Source organism: Oncorhynchus kisutch, linkage group LG20 (assembly GCF_002021735.2).
Source record: "Oncorhynchus kisutch isolate 150728-3 linkage group LG20, Okis_V2, whole genome shotgun sequence".
Classification (NCBI taxonomy): Eukaryota; Metazoa; Chordata; class Actinopteri; order Salmoniformes; family Salmonidae; genus Oncorhynchus; species Oncorhynchus kisutch.
In genome coordinates this window covers 10,533,725-10,555,207 of record NC_034193.2, presented here as the reverse complement: position 1 = coordinate 10,555,207, position 21,483 = coordinate 10,533,725, and the positions used below count along the sequence as shown (strand labels likewise).

Sequence of the window (21,483 nt, the reverse complement as noted above, 5' to 3'; positions counted from 1 at the left end):
CCATTCTCTCTCTCAACTCATTCTCTCTCTCAACCCATTCTCTCTCTCTCAACTCATTCTCTCTCTCAACCCATTCTCTCTCTCTCTCTGTCTCTCTCTCAACCCGTTCTCTCTCTCTCTCTCTCTCAACCCATTCTCTCTCTCTCTCTCTCTCTCTCTCTCTCTCTCTCTTTCTCTCTCTCTCTTTGTCTCTCTCTCTACCCATTCTCTCTCTCTCAACCCATTCTCTCTTTCTCTCAACTCATTCTCTCTCTCTCTCAACCCATTCTCTCTCTTTCTCTCTACCCGTTCTCTCTCTCAACCCATTCTCTCTCTCTCAACCCATTCTCTCTCTCAACTCATTCTCTCTCTCAGCTCATTCTCTATCTCAACTCATTCTCTCTCTCTCAACTCATTCTCTCTCTCTCTCAACCCATTCTCTCAACTCATTCTCTCCCTCAGCTCATTATCTCTCTCAACTCATTCTCTCTCTCTCTCTGTCTCTCTCTCTCTCTACCCGTTCTCTCTCTCAGCTCATTCTCTCTCTCAACCCATTCTCTCTCTCAACTCATTCTCTCTCTCAACTCATTCTCTCTCTCAGCTCATTATCTCTCTCAGCTTATTCTCTCTCTCAGCTCATTATCTCTCTCAGCTCATTCTCTCTCTCAACTCATTCTCTCTCTCTCTCTGTCTCTCTCTCTCTCTAACCGTTCTCTCTCTCAGCTCATTCTCTCTCTCAACTCATTCTCTCTCTCTCTCTCTGTCTCTCTCTCTACCCGTTCTCTCTCTCAGCTCATTCTCTCTCTCAACCCATTCTCTCTCTCAACTCTTTCTCTCTCAACTCATTCTCTCTCTCTCTCAACCCATTCTCTCTCTCAACTCATTCTCTCTCTCAACTCATTCTCCTTCTCAGCTCATTATCTCTCTCAGCTCATTCTCTCTCTCAGCTCATTATATGTCTCAGCTCATTCTCTCTCTCAACTCATTCTCTCTCTCAACTCATTCTTTCTCTCAGCTCATTATCTCTCTCAGCTCATTCTCTCTCTCAGCTCATTCTCTCTCTCAGCTCATTATCTCTCTCAACTCATTCTCTCTCTCAGCTCATTCTCTCTCTCAGCTCATTCTCTCTCTCAACCCATTCTCTCTCTCAACTCATTCTCTCTCTGAACCCATTCTCTCTCTCTCTCTCTCAACCCATTCTCTCTCTCTCTCTTTCTCTCTCTCTCTCTACCCATTCTCTCTCTTTTTCTACCCATTCTCTCGCTCAACTCATTCTCTCTCTCAACCCATTCTCTCTCTCTCAACTCATTCTCTCTCTCAACCCATTCTCTCTCTCTCTCTGTCTCTCTCTCAACCCGTTCTCTCTCTCTCTCTCTCTCAACCCATTCTCGCTCTCTCTCTCTCTCTCTCTCTCTCTCTTTCTCTCTCTCTCTTTGTCTCTCTCTCTACCCATTCTCTCTCTCTCAACCTATTATCTCTTTCTCTCAACTCATTCTCTCTCTCTCTCAACCCATTCTCTCTCTTTCTCTCTACCCGTTCTCTCTCTCAACCCATTCTCTCTCTCTCAACCCATTCTCTCTCTCAACTCATTCTCTCTCTCAGCTCATTCTCTATCTCAACTCATTCTCTCTCTCAACTCATTCTCTCTCTCTCTCAACCCATTCTCTCAACTCATTCTCTCCCTCAGCTCATTATCTCTCTCAACTCATTCTCTCTCTCTCTCTGTCTCTCTCTCTCTCTACCCGTTCTCTCTCTCAGTTCATTCTCTCTCTCAACCCATTCTCTCTCTCAACTCATTCTCTCTCTCAACTCATTCTCTCTCTCAGCTCATTATCTCTCTCAGCTTATTCTCTCTCTCAGCTCATTATCTCTCTCAGCTCATTCTCTCTCTCAACTCATTCTCTCTCTCTCTCTGTCTCTCTCTCTCTCTAACCGTTCTCTCTCTCAGCTCATTCTCTCTCTCAACTCATTCTCTCTCTCTCTCTCTGTCTCTCTCTCTACCCGTTCTCTCTCTCAGCTCATTCTCTCTCTCAACCCATTCTCTCTCTCAACTCATTCTCTCTCAACTCATTCTCTCTCTCTCTCAACCCATTCTCTCTCTCAACTCATTCTCTCTCTCAACTCATTCTCTCTCTCAGCTCATTCTCTCTCTCAGCTCATTCTCTCTCTCAGCTCATTATCTCTCTCAACTCATTCTCTCTCTCAGCTCATTCTCTCTCTCAGCTCATTCTCTCTCTCAACCCATTCTCTCTCTGAACCCATTCTCTCTCTCTCTCTCTCAACCCATTCTCTCTCTCTCTCTTTCTCTCTCTCTCTCTACCCATTCTCTCTCTTTTTCTACCCATTCTCTCGCTCAACCCATTATCTCTCTCATCTCCCCTCCTACTTCTTGTGTGCGAGTGACTCTCTATCTGTATCCCTCCCCCTACCTCCTCTCCCTCCCTCCCTCCCTCCCTCCTCTCCGTTCTTCCCTCCCTCCTCTCCGTCCTCTCTCTCTCTCAGTCTCTCAGACACTGTGTCTCAGTGAAGGGGATTCTCCGTAACCAGCTGTAGCTTAACGTGATTTGTCACCTCAGTCACTCTCTATTCCCCGTGAGGAAACGTTCCTTTTTCTTCTAATCATTACCGCTTCAACATTTAATTTCTCCGCTGGCATGTTGAAGCTGTCAATCAAACCTGTGGAAGGTACTCTCAAGCTGCACTGAGAGACAGAGAGAGTAGAAGAAGAGTAGAAGAAGTTTTAGTCCAGCTCAAAGGGCACCTTTTTTTCAGTTCTCAGATTCATTCACCTTTTGATTGAGACTATATACTATGCTAAATGAAACTATGAAGACAGTGGTGTTACGGCAAAGGATCTTTCTTAGCCAAACTCAAGATCCAGGATTTTTTATTCATCTCATTTGAAATGCACAGGATCACCAGATTCATTGAAGGATCTGTTTGGACTTTTTTGGCTCTAGAAATACCTGCAGTATATGTGAAGTTGGGAGACCAGAGTGAGCTAGGTGATGGTTCAACAGGCTAACGAAGCTAGATGCTAATTCTTTCTGTTACGGCATCCAGTCAGCTGACAATCCAGCAGATAACAATCAAGGTAAGCTTCTACCTCAAACACATTTCAATGGGACACCCCTGACACACACGTGCACGTACGCACGCACGCACGAACACACACACACAAACACACACACACACACACCTGGCACTCCAACAGGCTGCCGGGCTCTGTCAGAGCAGATAAAAGCCTCATTTATACCTGGTACTGACATGAGTATTTTCTTCTGATTGTGACCACATCCTGATTGTGACCACATCCTGATTGTGTCCACATTAGTAGACCTTGTGATCTGGTTAAGACAGACCTGGCCAGTCAAACCATTAATATCCTCATTATCTTGCCTACTAAAATCACTGACAGGTGGCAACATTGACTTATGACATGAACATGTGTCTTAAAATAAATAAAAATGTTGTAAATAATATCAGTCAAATAATTTGCATACAAGTAGGGAGGGACCAGGAAATCTAATTCCTAAATGGTATTATACTGATATTACACTTTTATTTAAAAAAAGTTATATCTTGAAACTAAAAGGGTTCTTCGGCTGTTCCCATAGGAGAATCCTTTGAAGAACCCTTTTTGGTTCCAGATAGAACCCCTTTGGGTTTGATGTAGAACCCTTTCCACAGAGGGTTCTATATGGTACCCAAAAGGGTTCTACCTGGAACACAAAAGGGTTCTACCTGGAACACAAAATGGTTCTCCTACGGGGACAGCCAAAGAACCGTTTTGGAACCCTTTTTTCTAAGAGTGTAGTCAGTGTTACACCACAGTACAGTTAGCCATTATTGCAGCTAAGGTCACTGACATTTGTATTCCAGTCCATCAATGCAGTTAAGTGTTGCGTAAAATGCATTATTATTATAAGAGTTGAACGTTCATCTTGTCATTATTGTACTGCTGTATATTGTGTCTATGGTCTGTCTTTGAGACGATCCCCTATCTTCCAAACTAAGCATACTGAAACATGATTGCAGTGCATTTGACCTTAAGTATGAATAAATATGTTTTTATGCTCCCTAAGATTAGCTTTGTTAATTTTTCCTGGGGTTAATCCCTGTTCTACCATTACAGAAGCGTAATCAGCATTTGATTTCATGTAGATTGTTCACGGAGATTGTTCTAGATTAACGAGCCAGTTTCCCACAACCAGTTAAAGTCTACTCCTGGACTGAGAAGGCAATAGAAAATCTCCATTGAAAGTGCTTTTTAGTCCAGGAATTGGCTTAGTCTGGGTCTGGGAAACCTGCCAATAATGTTTGGGCTACAGACATTATAGCCCAGAAATATCAAATTATGTTCATTACATCACATTTCCATATCTTCATCAGTGAGACCAGAAAGTGTACTGCTAGCTATATCTGATGAAGGTCTGGGAGACTTCACTGTTAATCCTAATCGGTTCAGTCTAGCAACACTTTCACCACTACTACTCTCTCTCTGTTTCTCTCTCTGTTCCACTCCTTTCTCCAGCGATGAATGTGGTATCCATGGAGCCAATGGTGGCCTTGGTGGAGCGATCGTTAATGAAAATATAAACGTATTTCCCATTCCTCCCTCTCCTTTGCCCCTAATGAACATGGCATCCATCTGTTGTTGTTGCAGACATGCTAATAAGCATTTCATTTGTATTTATCTCTCCTCTCCTACTCCCCCATTCACCCATTCATACAAAGCAGTATGCCTTGCCCTTAACTGCACACACAGAACTTACATCACGATAGTCTTTCGTGGTTGAGGTGTTGAGGAGGAATTGACTACTTCTCTTCTTGTCTTTTTAAGGAACATTTGTGTGAGGAAAATACCTAACCACTTGCATAATCTATTTGCATACACTTCAAACAGAATTATCCACAAGACACGACACTACGGGTTTCTTCCCTGCACCCAGCCTAAAAACAGATCTAATGCGTCTCTCAGTTATGTGTAGAACCATGTAATCATGGAAGGCTCTGCCATCAGAGGTTACTCAGGCAAAAAAACAAGTTAGCTTTAAAATACTAATAAATAAAAAACATCTTGTATCACAGCACTTCTCTTTCTAAAGATCAAATGGAACTGTACTTTATATATGAATATATGAATAGTGTGTTTATTGTCTCTTGGTGTCTTTCCAATATTAGTACATTCTATGAGTAGCTGCTGCATGATGCTAATAAACTAAACCCCTCCCCCTCTATCTCCGTAGCGATGACCACGGTATCCATGGAGCCCCTGCTGGTCCTGATGGAGCTGATCCCCAATGCCACCGACCCGCCTTTAGACTCCACCACTTCCTCTCCCGAAGACACCGCCGCCACCTTCACAATAGGCTGTATTCTCTCCCTCATGTGTCTGGTCGGCGTCTCCGGAAACATCTACACCCTCGTGGTCATGTGTCAATCCATGCGTTTCGCAGCGTCCATGTATATTTACATCATCAACTTAGCCCTGGCTGACCTCCTCTATCTGTTGACCATTCCGTTCGTGGTCTGCACGTACTTCCTGAAAGGTTGGTATTTTGGCGATGCTGGGTGCAGGATTCTAATCAGCATGGATTTTCTGACGATGCACGCCAGCATTTTCACGCTGACCATCATGAGCACGGAGAGATACTTTGCCGTGCTGAAACCGCTGGACACAGTCAAGCGGTCAAAGAGCTACCGCAAAGCCATTGCTGTGCTTGTATGGGTGGCTTCCCTGGTCCTGACTTTACCCATGATTCTCAGTATTCAGATGATGAAGGTGGGGAGCAAGGCCATGTGCCAGCCGACTATCTCACCGCTGTCCTATAAGGTGTACATCACCTTCCTGTTCTGTACCAGCATTGTGGCTCCGGGGATGATCATTGGCTTTCTCTACATAGGACTGGCTCGTACCTACTGGATCTCACAGACAGAAACCTTCAAACAGACCAAGAAACTACCCAACCAAAAGGTCAGTCAATTAAACTAAGTCTCTTTATGTCAATCAAACAAAATATCTTCCTCTGTCTTACCATTATTTAGATATGTCAAAGGAATATCCTTTGGTAAAACAAATTAATGTGATTGATTGCTGTAATCATGTAAATCCCTGTCCTGTAGGTCTTCAAGCTGATCTATATCTAACTCCATCTTGTTCTTCTCTATCCTCTAGGTCCTCTATCTGATCTTCACCATTGTACTGCTGTTCTGGGCCTGTTTCCTGCCCTTCTGGATCTGGCAGCTCCTGGGTCAGTTCCAGCCCTCCATCCATCTCTCCACCAAGTCCAAGCGCAACATTAACTACTTGACCACCTGTCTCACCTACTCCAACAGCTGCATCAACCCTTTCCTCTACACGCTGCTCACCAAGAACTATAAGGAGTACCTGCGGAAGCGCCAGCGTACCTGGACTGCGGGCAGCTACTTCAACCGATGGAACCGGTTCCAGCGATCACCAAGGAGGTCGCTTTCCTCCAGCAGTCAGCAGTGCACGGAGAGCTTCGTGCTCACGCACACACCGTCTCTGCGCACCACGCACAACAGCAGCCTGTGAGGTATAGGAGAAGAGGTTTCTGGTCTTGGTCTTATCGTGACATTATCTCCACGTCTGCTACCCATTTACGGCGACGTACAGATGTCGGATCTTAACTTAATCACTATTTTGTCGCAGAGAGTTTTCCTGTTGCATCAGGAAATTTAAATTAGCCTCGTGATTGGCTGAAAATGAGCAGTTGTCTTTCTCTCCACTCGGGGCAGTTGAGGCATTGGGATCGGGTCTTGCTATCAAAATTACGTTATCTCTCACTCGCTCAAAATCTAGGCCTAGGTCTCATTGCTGCAACATTTAAATGTAAAAAAGGTATCTGAAATGCAGCCATACACATCAACAACTGTTGCTTTATAGAGCTTTATAACACAAGATAGACATTGGTCTCCATTAGGCTACGACATACAAGTGTCTAGTGTATCCAAAAGTTACAAATAAACTCAGCCATGGCCTGGTCGAGAGGTTAAGGTTGCTGCCTTCAGTATATAGGTTTTCCATGTCGATTCCCTTATGGTAGAAATAACTCGATCCCCCAATTTTTATTTTACCTTTATTTAACCAGGCAAGTCAGTTAAGAACAAATTCTTATTTTCAATGACGGCCTAGGAACAGTGGGTTAACTGCCTGTTCAGGGGCAGAACGACAGATTTGTACCTTGTCAGCTTGGGGGTTTGAACTTGCAACCTTCCGGTCACTAGTCCAACGCTCTAACCACTAGGCTACCCTGACGCCTTGACTTGATGTAGTTACATATTTCAAATATGGACAGTCCAGGGTTATTTTCAACAACAACAAATATGGACAGTCCAGGGTTATTTTCAACAACAACAAATATGGACAGTCCAGGGTTATTTTCAACAACAACAAATATGGACAGTCCAGGGTTATTTTCAACAACAACAAATATGGACAGTCCAGGGTTATTTTCAACAAAAACAAATATGGACAGTCCAGGGTTATTTTCAACAACAACAAATATGGACAGTCCAGGGTTATTTTCAACAACAACAAATATGGACAGTCCAGGGTTATTTTCAACAACAACAAATATGGACAGTCCAGGGTTATTTTCAACAAAAACAAATATGGACAGTCCAGGGTTATTTTCAACAACAACAAAATTATCACGTGCGGCAAATACAAAACATTTAGACATTACCGTGAAATGATTACAAATGAGATCTAAAAAATATATATAATAACACAATAAAATAACAATAATGAGTACCGGTACCGAGTCAATGTGCAGAGTATGAGGTAGTTGAGGTAATATGTACATGTAGGTAGAGGGAAAAGTGACTAGGCAATCAGGATAGATAATAAACAGAATAGCAGCAGTATCTGTGAAGAGTGTGAAAGAGTTTCTGCGACTAAATGTAGGTGGCTTCAATATTCATGTGTGAGCCGGAAGTTTACACCTTAGCCAAATAAATACTCAGTTTTTCAAAATGTTTCAGTTTTTCACAATTTAATCCTAGTAAAAAGTCACTCTCTAAGGTCAGTTAGGATCAACACTGAAAGAATAATAATAACAGAGAGAACAATTTATTTCAACTTATTTCTTTCATTACATTCTCAGTGGGTCAGAAGTTTACATACACTCAATTAGTATTTGGTAGCATTGCCTTTAAATTGTTTAACTTGGGTCAAATGTTGTGGGTAGCCTTCCACAAGCTTCCCACAATAAGTTGGGTGAGTTTTGTCCCATTCCTCCTGACAGAGCTGGTGTAACTGAGTCAGGTTTGTAGGCCTCCTTGCTTGCACATGATTTTTCACTTCTGGCCACACATTTGCTATAGGATATTGCTCCCAAGGATGAACCAGACTTGTGGAGGTCTACAATTTTTTTTCTGAAGTCTTGGCTGATTTATTTTGATTTTCCAATGATGTCAAGCAAAGAGGCACTGAGTTTGAAGGTAGGCCTTGGAATACATCCATAGGTTCACGTCCAATTGACTCAAATTATGTCATTTAGCCTATCAGAAGCTTCTAGAGCAATGACATCATTTTCTGGAATTTAAAGGCACAGTCAACTTAGTCTATGTAAACTTTTTACACACTGGAATTGTGATACAGGGAATTATAAGTGAAATAATCTGTCTGTAAACAATTGTTGGAAAAATGACTTGTGTCATGCACAAAGTAGATGTCCTAACTGACTTTCCAAAGCTATAGTTTGTTAACAAGAAATTTGTGGAGTGGTTGAAAAAATATTTTGAATGACTCCAACCGAAGTCAATGTAAACTTCCTAATTCAACTGTATGTAGAGTGTGAATGGGTGTGTTGGAGTTTCAGTGTAGTATTTGTGACTGTGTGGGTAGAGTCCAGTGAGTGTGCATAGAGCCAGTGCAAGAATGTCAGTGCAAAAACAACAAAGGAGATCAATAGCAGTCTTCTGGCTTGCGGTTAGAAGCTGTTCTGGAGCCTTTTGGTCCCAGACTTGGCATTCCGGTACCGATTGCTATGTGGGAACAGAGTATGACTTGGTGGTGATGTACTGGACCGTACGCACTACCCTGTGTATTGCCTTGCGGTCGTATGCCAAGCAGTTGCCATATCAAACAGTGATGCAGCCAGGCAAGATGCTCTCAGTGGTGCAGCTGAATTCCTTTTTGAGCATCTGAAGGCCCATGCCAAATCTTTTCAGCTTCCTGAGGGGGAAGAGGCATTGTCATGACCTCTGCAAGACTGTGTTGGTGTGTTTGGACCATGATAGGTCCTTAGTGATGTGGACACAGAGGAGCTGAAAGCTCTTGACACACTCCAATACAGCCCCGTCAATGTGAATGGGGGCGTGGCTCGGCCCTCCATTTCCTGTAGTCCACGTTCAGCTCCTTTGTCTTGCTGATGTTGAAGGAGAGGTTGTTGTACTGGCACCACACTGCCAGGTCTCTGACCTCCTCCCTATAGGCTGTCTCATCGTTGTCGTTGACAAGGCCAACCACCGTTGTGCTGTCTGCAAACTTAATGATGGTGCTGGGGTCGTGGGTGAACAGGGTGTACAGGAGGGAACTAAGCACACACCCCTGTGGGGCCTCGTGTTGAGGAACATCCTGGAGGATGTGTTGTTGCCTACCCTCACCACCTGGGGACGGACCGTCAGGAAGTCCTGGTTCCTGTTGCAGAGGGAGGTGTTCAGTCCCAGGGTCCTTAGTTAGGTGATGAACTTGGAGGGAACTATGGTGTTGAACTCTGAGCGGTAGCCAATGCACAGAATTAAGCTTTGATATTGCAGATAAATCTGCATCATATCCAATCCCCCATATCTATATATGTTTTGTAAATATATACAATATATAAAATATGTATTTATTTTCCCCTAACCTTACCACCCCTCCGCTAGTTGGAGTAAACTATTGAACAACAACACTTAGTCTTCTACTTCCAGTTTATACATACTATATACATTTTACGGACACAGTATATTTTACAATGGTTATCTTTTGTTTGTTTTTAGTCCCATCCTTCAGCTACCCTCAACCCCTCCCATCTATCTCTGAACAACATCCAATCCCATCCTTCAGCTACCCTCAACCCCTCCCATCTATCTCTGAACACCATCCAGTCCCATCCTTCAGCTCCACTCTACCCCTCCCATCTATCTCTGAACACCATCCAGTCCCATCCTTCAGCTCCACTCTACCCCTCCGATCTATCTCTGAACACCATCCAGTTCTGATTTCAATTTGGCATATATTTTTCAACCTTGCTATTTCACAAAGTTTTGAGCCTAAATACATTTTACGGACACAGTATATTTTAAATTGGTTATCTTGTTATTTTTCGTCTCACCCTTCAGCTCCACTCTACCCCTCCCATCTATCTCTGAAAACCATTCCATTTTGATTTCTATTTGCCATTATATTTTTCAACTGTGCTGTGATGTTTCGAAAAAGTTATGAACCTTTCTATTCTCATAGTTTTCACAGATAGTAAATCAAAGATAAATATTTTGGCTAAGAGTGTTATTATATGATTGCTCAATTGACTATGACTTTTTAAATCACACAGCAGTGCTATTTGCAGAGTTAGATCCAGGTAGATTTTTCAATTCTTCAGCCATTCCTGTGACCAAAAACAAGCTACTTATGGACAATACCAAAACAAATGATCTAATGACTCTGTCTCTTTGCAGCAGAATATGCAGAGCTGGGATGGTTGAATCCCCCATATACATATATATTAAACATCCTATTGGTTGCAAGAATTTTGTATAATAATTTTAATTATGTATCAGTTCATAAACCATGTGCTATGGAATCGGTACTTCCAAAATATTTTGCAATCTATATGACACAGCTGTACATTGTTTGGTCCTTAAATGACGCTGGTATACTTTGTTATTTATCACAATTTTATTTAACCCATTTTGGTCTTCAATGCAGGGCAGACAGACAAGTTCTTTACTTTCTCCCTCTTCCACTTGCCTCTTCCATTTTTGCGGTAATGCTGCAATTAGTTGGTTGTAATTTTGAGTAGAGCAGACATTTCAATATATTTTTGTTAGCTGCATGTGTGACATAACTCCACCAGTCCTATTTATGATACAATTTACAAAGAGTTTTCTGATTTAAAAAAATTATATATATTTTATTTTTATTGATTATTATATTTGAGTTCAACCAAAATATTTGTTGTAATATTTATTGTAATATTTATTCTCTTTTCTGGTTTCTGATTAAACTGAAATTGCAACCAACTTTCAATGGCTTGTTTTTAAAAAAGCAATATTTTGGAGATGCTTTCATGTTCAAATAACCGAAAGTGAGAGGTTGTAATCTGAATAAAGGGAAAAAGGTCATTCTTGAACATGGGGTGAGACATTCTTACTAATCTGCTAGAGAACCAGTTTGAATTTATTAAGTATAACTTTTGTATGACTGAATCCTATAGTAGTGCTTTAATATTTAATAATTTATTCCCTCTGAATTCATATAAATAGGCCCATTTAATTCTGTCTAGCTTCCCGTTCCAAATTAAATATAATATTTTTTGCTCAAATAATAAATAAAAAAAACAAGTCACTAGGTCATAAGCAAATAAGTAAACTGGGATATGACTAAAGAGTTAATCAGGGCGATTTTTTCTCACAAATAGACAGGTATCTTCCTTCTATGGTTGCAAGAACTTATCTATTTTTGCTAACTTTATATTAAAATGTAGTGAGATCTTTTTTGGGGGGGGGGTATGAATACCAAGTATGTCCACATCCCTGTCAGACCATTTTATTGGTAAACTACACAGTAATGTAAACGTTTTTTTTGTGATGCAATACATAATATCATCATTTTCTAACCTCTCATCACTCCAGAGAGGTAAGAAAAATGGCTCCTCTATGAGGCTGTGGAGGGATACAAATGGTGGATTTAAAATAAAACATGAATCAGCGTACAATGACACATTTATTTTTAAGCCCTGGATGTCTAGCTCCTTGATATTATTGTCGTATCGGATTTTAATAGCTTACATTTCGATGGCCATTGTAAATAGATATGCCGATAGTGGACAACCTTGTTTTACTCCTTTTGACAGTTTAATACTTTATGAGAAGTAGCCATTATTTATTAGTTTACACCTAGGGTTACTATACTTAACTTGAATCCATTGTATAAGAGATTCTGCAAAATGCAAATATTCCAGGAATTTATAAATAAATTCCAGTCGTACTTTATCAAAAGTGTTTTCAAAATCAGCTATGAATACCAGGACTGGTTTCTCAAAATTTTCATAGTTTTCTACTGTTTGCAGTACTTTTCTTAAATTGTTTCCAATGCATCATCCACGTTTTTAAAAAACTGTCTAATTAGGATGAATAATATCTAATGATACCTTTCAATTCTATGCCTAATTTTATTTTATTGATTTATTTCACCTTTATTTCACCTTTATTTAACCAGGTAGGCAAGTTGAGAACAAGTTCTCATTTAAAATTGCGACCTGGCCAAGATAATGTAAAGCAGTTCGAAACAACACAGAGTTACACATGGAGTAAAACAATGATAAGTAAGTCTATATACAATGTGAGCAAATGACGTGAGATAAGGGAGATAAAGGCAACAAAAAAAGGCCATGGTGGCAAAGTAAATACAATATAGCAAGTAAAACACTGGAATAATAGATTTGCAGTGGAAGAATGTGAAAGATAGAGATACAAATAATGGGGTGCAAAGGAGCTAAATAAATAAATACAGTAGGGGGAGAGGTAGTTGTTTGGGCTAAATTATAGATGGGCTATGTACAGGTGCAGTAATCTGTGAGCTGCTCTGACAGCTGGAGCTTAAAGCTAGTGAGGGAGATACGTGTTTCCAGTTTCAGAGATTTTTGTAGTTTCTTCCAGTCATTGGCAGCAGAGAACTGGAAAGGAAGAATCGGTTTTGGGGGTGACCAGAGAGATATACCTGCTGGAGCGAGTGCTACAGGTGGATGCTGCTATGGTGACCAGCGAGCTGAGATAAGGGGGGACTTTACCTAGCAGGGTCTTGCAGATGACCTGGAGCCAGTGGGTTTGGCGATGAGTATGAAGTGAGGGCCAGCCAACGAGTGTACAGCTCGCAGTGGTGGGTAGTACGTGTAGGTCTGTAGCTTTTAAGCGGGGGACGACCGCAGCTGCTTTCCAATTTTGGGAATCTCAGACGACACGAAAGAGAAGTTGAACAGGCTATTGCAACAATTTCAGCAGATAATGTTTAGAAAGAAAGGGTCCAGATTGTCTAGCCTGGATGATTTGTAGGGGTCCAGATTTTGCAGCTCTGTCAGAACATCAGCTGATTGGATTTGGGAGAAGGAGAAATGGGGAATGCTTGGGCGAGTTGCTGTGGGGGGTGCAGTGCTGTTGCCCAGGGTAGGGTGGAAAGCATGGCCAGCCATAGAAAAATGCTTATTGAAATTCTCAATTATAGTGGATTTATCGGTGGTGACAGTGTTTCCTATCCTCAGTGCAGTGGGCAGCTGGGAGAAGGTGTTCTTATTCTCCATTTACTTTACAGTGTCCCAGAACATTTTTGAGATTGTGTTGCAGGAAGCAAATTTATGCTTGAAAAAGCTAGCCTTGGCTTTTCTAACTGCTTGTGTATATTGGTTTCTAGCTTCCCTGAAAAGTTGCATATCAAGGGGGCTGTTCGATGCTAATGCAGAATGCCATAGGATGTTTTTGTGTTGGTTAAAAGGGCAGTCAGGTCTGGAGAGAAGCAAGGGCTATATCTGTTCCTGGTTCTAAATTTCTTGAATGGGGCATGCTTATTTAAGATTATTATTTAAGAAAATAACCAGGCATCCTCTACTGATGGGATGAGATCAATATCAATATCCAGGATACCCCTGCCCGATCGATTAGAAAGGCCTGCTCACTGAAGTGTTTCAGGGAGCATTTGACAGTGATGAGCGGAGGTCGTTTGACCGCTGACCCATTATGGATGCAGGCAATGAGGCAGTGATCGCTGAGATCTTGGTTGAAAACAGCAGAGGTGTATTTAGAGGGCAAGTTGTTTAGGATGATATCTATGAGGGTGCCCGTGTTTACGGCTTTGGGGTGATACCTGGTCGGTTCATTGATAATTTGTGTGAGATTGAGGGCATCAAGCTTAGATTGTAGGCTTGCTGGGGTGTTAAGAATGTTCCAGTTTAGGTCGCCTAGCAGTACGAGCTCTGAAGATAGATGGGGGGCAATCAGTTCACAAATGGTCTCCAGAGCACAGCTGGGGGCAGAGGGTGGTCTATAGCAGGCGGCAACAGTGAGATACTTGTTTTTAGAGAGGTGGATTTTTAAAAGTAGAAGTTCACATTGTTTGGGTACAGACCTGGATAGTAGCACAGAACTCTGCAGGCTATCTTTGCAGTAGATTGCAACACCGCCCCCTTTGGCGGTTCTATCTTGTCTGAAAAAGTTGTAGTTTGGGATGAAGATTTCAGAATTTATGGTGGTCTTCCTAAGCCAGGATTCAGACACGGCTAGAACATCCGGGTTGGCAGAGTGTGCTGAAGCAGTGAATAAAACAAACTTAGGGAGGAGGCTTCTAATGTTAACATGCATGAAAACAAGGCTATTACGGTTACAGAAGTCATCAAAAGAGAGCACCTGGGAATAGGAGTGGAGCTAGGCACTGCAGGGCCTGGATTCACCTCTACATCACCAGAGGAACAGAGGAGGAGTAGGATAAGGGTGCGGCTAAAAACTATGAGAATTGGTCGTCTAGAACGTCTGAAACAGAGTTAAAGGAGGTTTCTGGGGGCGATAAAATAGCTTCAAGGTATAATGTACAGACAAAGGTATGGTAGGTTGTGAATACAGTGGAGGTAAACCTAGATATTGATTGATGATGAGAGAGATATTGTCTCTAGAAACATCATTGAAATGAGGTGATGTCATCGCATGTGTGGGTGGTGGAACTAATAGGTTGGATAAGGTATAGTGAGCAAGGCTAGAGGCTCTACAGTGAAATAAGCCAAGAAACACTAACCAGAACAGCAATGGACAAGGCATATTGACATTAAGGAGAGGCATGCTTAGTCAAGTGATCGTAAGGGTCCAGTGAGTAGTGAAGTTGGTTGGGGTCACGATTCAGACAGCTAGCCGGGCCATCGGTAGCAAGCTAGCATAGGATGGAGATCTGTTTTTAGCCACCTCGTGCGTTCCGTCGGTAGATTAGTGGGGTTCCGTGTGGTAGAGGGGATCAATCCAATTGGCAAAATAGATATAGTTATAGTGACCCAAGAAAAATAGTCCGATAGACCTATTCAGATAGCAGCCGTTAAGACAGCTAACTATTAGCGGACCGCAGATGGGCGTTCAGGTAACGTCGCGGTGGAGGGGCCAGTTGGATAACTCCCTCGGGCAGGTAACGTCGGTAATCCAGTCGTGAAGGCCCAGTGGGGCGCCGCATCGGCAGTAAAACGGGTCCGGATAGGTGATTGTAGCCCAGGAGTGGCTGATGGAACTCTTCAGCTGGCTAGCTCCGGAATAATCGATGTTTGCTCCGGCATCGACGTAAGCCATTAGTCACACGGATAGCAGCTAGCTAGCTGTTAGATCCAGGTGTAAATGTCCAGAGCTTGCGGTTGAAATCCGGGGACATGGAGAGAAAATAGGTCCGGTATGTTCTGGTCTCAGTCGCGTTGTACAAAACTGGCGATAGCTTTTCGAGCTAAAGGATAGCTGATGACCACATAACGTGGTTAGCTGAATACTAACGTTAGCCAGTAAACTGTCCAGCTAGCTTCTGGCTGGCTAGCTTCTAATTTTTGCAGTACTGAAGTGTAAGGAGCCTCCAATTTTTTCAATGGACTGCATAATTATATTTCACACTTGGTTCCTGTTTCAGTAAGAACGAAATTAGACCTTGTTGAGTATCTGATAATCTACATTTATTTTATTTAGGAGTGGTTAAAACATGCTAATAACGGTCCTCTGAGTACATGAAAAAATGGATATACCTCTACTTATATGCAATCCAGCCCTGGAGTTTTCCTGGAGTGATAAAGGCTTTAATTGCATCAAGAAGTTGCCCCTCTGTAATTTGGCCATCACATGAGTACAGCTGTTCATTTTACATTATTAATAGAAGAAAATAATCCTTACAATTAACTTCAGTTAGTGGAAATGGAGGAGACTGAAACAAAACATATGCTTAAGGTACTTTGCTTCCTTATTCAAAATATTGTTTGTTGAATCATTGGTGGGTAATTCCATTTCTGTAATTTTTTGTTGTTGTAACATTTATATGTTGATGAAAAAAATATATATTTGGTGCATTTTTCACCATATTCCACCCAGTTCACTTTATTTTAAAAATATATTTACTACCCTCTCTCTTTCTTGAATAAGTTCCTCCATTTCTTTTTTTCCCCTCTAACTTATTCTGTGCCTCTATGGTGCAGTTTTTATTACTATCTATCTGTACTGTTAGTCCCTCTATTTCATTTGTTAATATGAATTATTTTGACCTAAACTGCTTTTGTTTTAAAGACAAGTATAAAATTGCATGGCCTCTAAATGCACATTTAAAAGTGTTCCATACAATAAGGGCTTTGTTAAGTCATAAAAAGTCAGTTATAAATGATTCTGTCCTGGTTAAAATCAAGTTGTAATTAAAAAGGCTTTGATAAGATTTCCAATATCCTTGCCCACGTGGAAATTCTGTAAGAGTAATGCATAGGCCAACTATTTAACGGTCCAACCGCATTCTGTCTCCTATCAACTCTTTTTTTTAAATTTTGGTGTCAGCAGGAATGACATAAGAAAGTAGTCAAGCTTGATTTAACCTCCGCCATGTATATCTAACTAGGTCAGGATTTTAAGCCTCCTCCATGTATATCTCACTAGGTCAGGATTTTAAGCCTCCGCTATGTATATCTCACTAGGTCAGGATTTTAAGCCTAAAATATGTATAGCTCACTAGGTCAGGATTTTAAGCCTCCTCCATGTATATCTCACTAGGTCAGGATTTTAAGCCTAAACCATGCATATCTCACTAGGTCAGGATTTTAAGCCTCCTCCATGTATATCTCTCTAGGTCAGGATTTTAAGCCTAAACCATGCATATCTCACTAGGTCAGGATTTTAAGCCTCCTCCATGTATATCTCCCTAGGTCAGGATTTTAAGCCTCCATATATCCACTAGTTCTAATATATCCATGATATTCATACTTTCCTGTCGTGACTTGACTTTAACATTAATCTGAAGACTATTATTCCTCTAATTACCTAAATATGTTTAATTGTTACCCAATTAAATTAATCATGCAATAATTAACTCATTAGGATCTGGGGCACCACGAGAGCGACAATATGGCTGATTGTTACAAAAGACATGGAGAGGCCGTGAGCGAAAGAGCGACAGAGACACTTAACATTGGTACATTTAGAAACTACTCTCATTTATAGTGCTCCTATATTTTGCACACAAACTGCCGCAAGCTTGGAGTAAGAAATCATGAATGTACTTACGTTAAATGCATTGGTTCGCGGTGTATCTCTCTCGGAACCAGGCCGCCTTGGAAATGGGGTTGGGCCTTTTTTGGCCTATTTAAAAAATCATGCATATCTTTATTTATTTCCACAATTAAATAATAATATGTATAATAGTGTAAGCAGTTCATACGAAGGATTGTGATCTATAACCAGGATTACATTTTTGGCTAACAATTATTGTGATGCATCTTGTAGTGTCCCTAAAATCGTTACCCCATAGCAACAGATGTAGGATACACACACACACACACACACACACACACACACACACACACACACACACACACACACACACACACACACATACACACACACGCACACTCACACACACGCACACACACACACACACACACACACACACACACACACACACACACACACACACACACACACACACACACACACACACACACACACACACACACACACGCACACGCACACTCTCCACCCTTTCCCCACAAACAATCACAAACTCAGATGTTCAACAGCTGTTCCATCCCCGAGCACAACTCAAGTGACGACTTGATGTGAAAATATGTGTACTGTTGTAGCTGTTTGAGAGGGCATGAAAAATTGAGCAAGCCAGGGGAGATTTGATTAACCAATGTCAAGTACAAGCTGATGGTGCTCAGATATACACACCCCTACCATTATACACACACAGATACTGGTCCCCCATTGTGAACATTTTACCAAGCATCTCTGTGCCACAAGGGTCACAATAATATACCCCTCTCTGAATGTCCGAGTGTGACCCCCTCCCCATGGGTTACTGCAGCTAGTTTTGCCAGCACTGCCACTACCTGGTTGAGGGCAACCCACCAACATTCCCAACTTTTAGGTACATGGTCACCAAGGTTCTCATTAGCAGCTTTGAGAGTTTATTTGTATATTATGCTCACCCAGAGCTTTGGCTTTGTTGGACAAACCCTGCCAGGCAGGCTCAGACTCTTGAGGTGGCAGTGCTACTTTAGTGGGTCTCTGACCGTGTTCATCTTTCTGTCTTAGGTGTTTGTTTAGTCCAGGTGGGAAAGGGCCGTGTGGAGTGCAGTAGAGATTGCATCATCTGTGGATCTGTGGATTTTCATCTGTGGATTTTTACCCCCAATCTTGATAAGGAATGAACATACCAGACACGTTTAGATAACACAAATAATTAAATAATAACAGTCAGTAGGCTACACCAACATTAGTGACCATTCATCTAAATTGTCACAGTAGATTTGCCGTGGTAAACAAGGAAATACATTATTGGCTTGGCAGGAGATAACAGTCCTGCCCGACTCATTTAGAGGTAAGACATTTGAACAACATCTGAGGAAAAATGTATCAACCAGCAATGTTCTGTTCAATATTGGCTTGCTAGCTAGTTATTTGTGCATTCGGTTGATGAGTCTGTTTTGCTAGCTAGTTATTTGTGCATTCGGTTGATGAGTCTGTTTTGCTAGCTAGTTATTTGTGCATTCGGTTGATGAGTCTGTTTTGCTAGCTAGTTATTTGTGCATTCGGTTGATGAGTCTGTTTTGCTAGCTAGTTATTTGTGCATTCGGTTGATGAGTGCTAGTTATTTGTACATTCGGTTGATGAGTCTGTTTTGCTAGCTAGTTATTTGTGCATTCGGTTGATGAGTCTGTTTTGCTAGCCAGTTATTTGTGCATTCGGTTGATGAGTCTGTTTTGCTAGCTAGTTATTTGTGCATTCGGTTGATGAGTCTGTTTTGCTAGCTAGTTATTTGTGCATTCGATTGATGAGTCTGTTTTGCTAGCTAGCTGCATGCAGTGTCTGTTTACCTACCTAACATTAGCTAACTTTTTCTTGCCAATTTCCCTTCCCTTTTTGTCTTGCACCATTGGGGTTGGTGTTACTAGTTAACATTAGAGGCTAAGTTGTTCTACTCTTACTGTAAACAATTTGAAAAAGCCTAAAAATATGCAAAACTATTAACCAAACGATTGCACATTAATACAAGTATTTGTGGCTTCAGCAACTTGAACAAGCACTGCAATTTCAGCAGTGAGGTTCATTTCTCACCCCTTGTCTCTGCTTGTTGTCACTTGACCCTTTAAAGGACAACCCAACCTGACACCCTACAGATGTAAATAACTTGTTGTGAACCTCCCAGCCGCCAGGATAATCACCATATGCCACAATAGTATTCAGGAGTGTGTAACATCACACTTTTAGCTAGAAATAGATTCACCCATGGATTTGTCTGGACATTGTAGTTTAATAAGCTCATTCTAAGATACAGATGTGATTTCTGTCCCAGGGGGATGCTCCCTGTGCAGGTATTCAATTTAGACCACGCGAGTTGAATTAGTTGAATTAGGTGTTAATGTACCTGTAAACTCCTGTCATGTGTATGGAAAAAAAAAACATGTGGCTGTCATGGTAAAAAATGTGCCCTCCTTTACTGAACAGGCGTATGAATGTTGGAGGCTCATCTTTTTGAGATGTCCCTCATTTGGGAATGACTTATTTTGGACAATGGACTGTGTTTTAAGGACTCATGCACAGATGCAGGAAAAACCAATACAAACGTTAACATTTATTCAGTCATTACATGTGTTGATGTCCCCACATGTTTCTAGTTTTGAGGCTTGGCCAGCTGGTGTCGGCAGTTCATCTGTCTAGTCCCCTGCAATGAGAGAGAAAGGCATCGTGATATCACAATTCTGTATGCATTTAATTTACAATATATTCATGTTTGATATGCATTAATATACTTATATTGGACATATTATCTTTCATCACATGCCAGTATTTGTTTTGTATCTAATACGTTTAGTTGACACTAGGATGAAGTAGCCTTCTTCCTTCTAATCTAGTTAGAATGCATCGTATCACCTTTTAATATCAGTTATCTACCAATATTAAACAATGTTGTCTTGAACATTGGTGTAATTTAATAACATGACCCGTGTGTGATAATTGTATGAATTAATGACAATGCAAGTCGACCCATTAAAGGGGAAAAAAAGATTCTCTTTTGTAGTATTAGCTTCCCGGTGAAACTATTCTGGCAATTCATCTTCTTAAACAGTCTGTAAAATAGCTTATTTAGCTTTCTCAAAAAATGGCCTGTATGATATAATGGGCGCAAATGTACATGTTTTGTCCACAACAGCAGACCGAGCAATATGTGAGAGGAGGACCCTATACTGTACAATAATTATTCTGGTTGGTGGCAACTTCGTTCATGAACAGGTACTGAGGGGAGATCGATTATGTTACTTACTCACATATTATTCGTCTCGGATATTTCCATTTTGGCATATTTGTTCACTGAATTGTGAATTGCTGGTACTAGTTGCTCACTCAGTTGCTACAGTTGCTACAATGTGGCTGCAAACGTCTCGCGCTCTGTGGAATGTGAGTGGTGCCTTTGAATACCTTCCCAAATGGCAGTAAACTAGTGGCACTAGTGACATTGGAGGCAGGTATACAGCTTCCTTTGGATTAGTTAAATAATAACCGTATGTTATACACCAACATCATTCATACAAAGTGTCAAAACAATGTCCCAGCACTGGGCGCAAACTCATGATGCTCATAGCCCGAAGCATGCTGCTCAAACCACTGCGTTACTGCAATTCACAATGCTCTAGCAAGCTGTGAGAGTACTTGATGATACTTGATGATATGAGGTCAGCTGGTTTGCAGAGCCTACCCCTAACCATAGCCCCCTGGGTGCTGCATTGTACAGCCCAGCTGACCCCCTGGCAGAAATTATACACTCTAAAACCTGCTGCAGGATTATATTCTTCCTGCGACGAAATGTGTCACATTCAGATTGGACAAGTATACTGTACGTTTGATGGTTGTTTAGGATGTACAGTGCATTCTGGGAAATTATTGCAAAATGTTGAATAAAAGGTTGAAACGGTCTGAATTCTCTCGGAACGGACCGTGTGTTGTGTGTCACCACGGTGATGTCAGTCTGTGAGAAACGAGGAGGTCGATGCGTGGTTTCGGGGCTTCCCC

At 41.5% G+C, this 21,483-nt stretch overlaps 1 protein-coding gene across 1 annotated transcript; it reads left to right on the top strand.

Moving 5' to 3' along the window:
* Positions 1-2,473: 2,473 nt before the first annotated feature.
* On the top strand, positions 2,474-11,334 carry LOC109865991 (urotensin-2 receptor-like). Its single transcript, XM_020454516.2, has 3 exons — positions 2,474-3,073; positions 5,229-5,956; positions 6,158-11,334. Exons 2-3 carry the CDS (start codon positions 5,231-5,233, stop codon positions 6,536-6,538), a joined length of 1,107 nt encoding a protein of 368 aa, XP_020310105.1. The 5' UTR covers positions 2,474-3,073; positions 5,229-5,230; the 3' UTR covers positions 6,539-11,334.
* The last annotated feature ends 10,149 nt before the right edge of the window (positions 11,335-21,483 follow it).

Bases quoted from the DNA above. Each gene is read 5' to 3' on its own strand.
- LOC109865991 (XM_020454516.2), top strand. From the start codon at position 5,231: ATGACCACGGTATCCATGGAGCCCCTGCTGGTCCTGATGGAGCTGATC. The intron at 5,957-6,157 runs GTCAGTCAATTA...TCTATCCTCTAG, and splicing joins AGAAACTACCCAACCAAAAG to GTCCTCTATCTGATCTTCAC.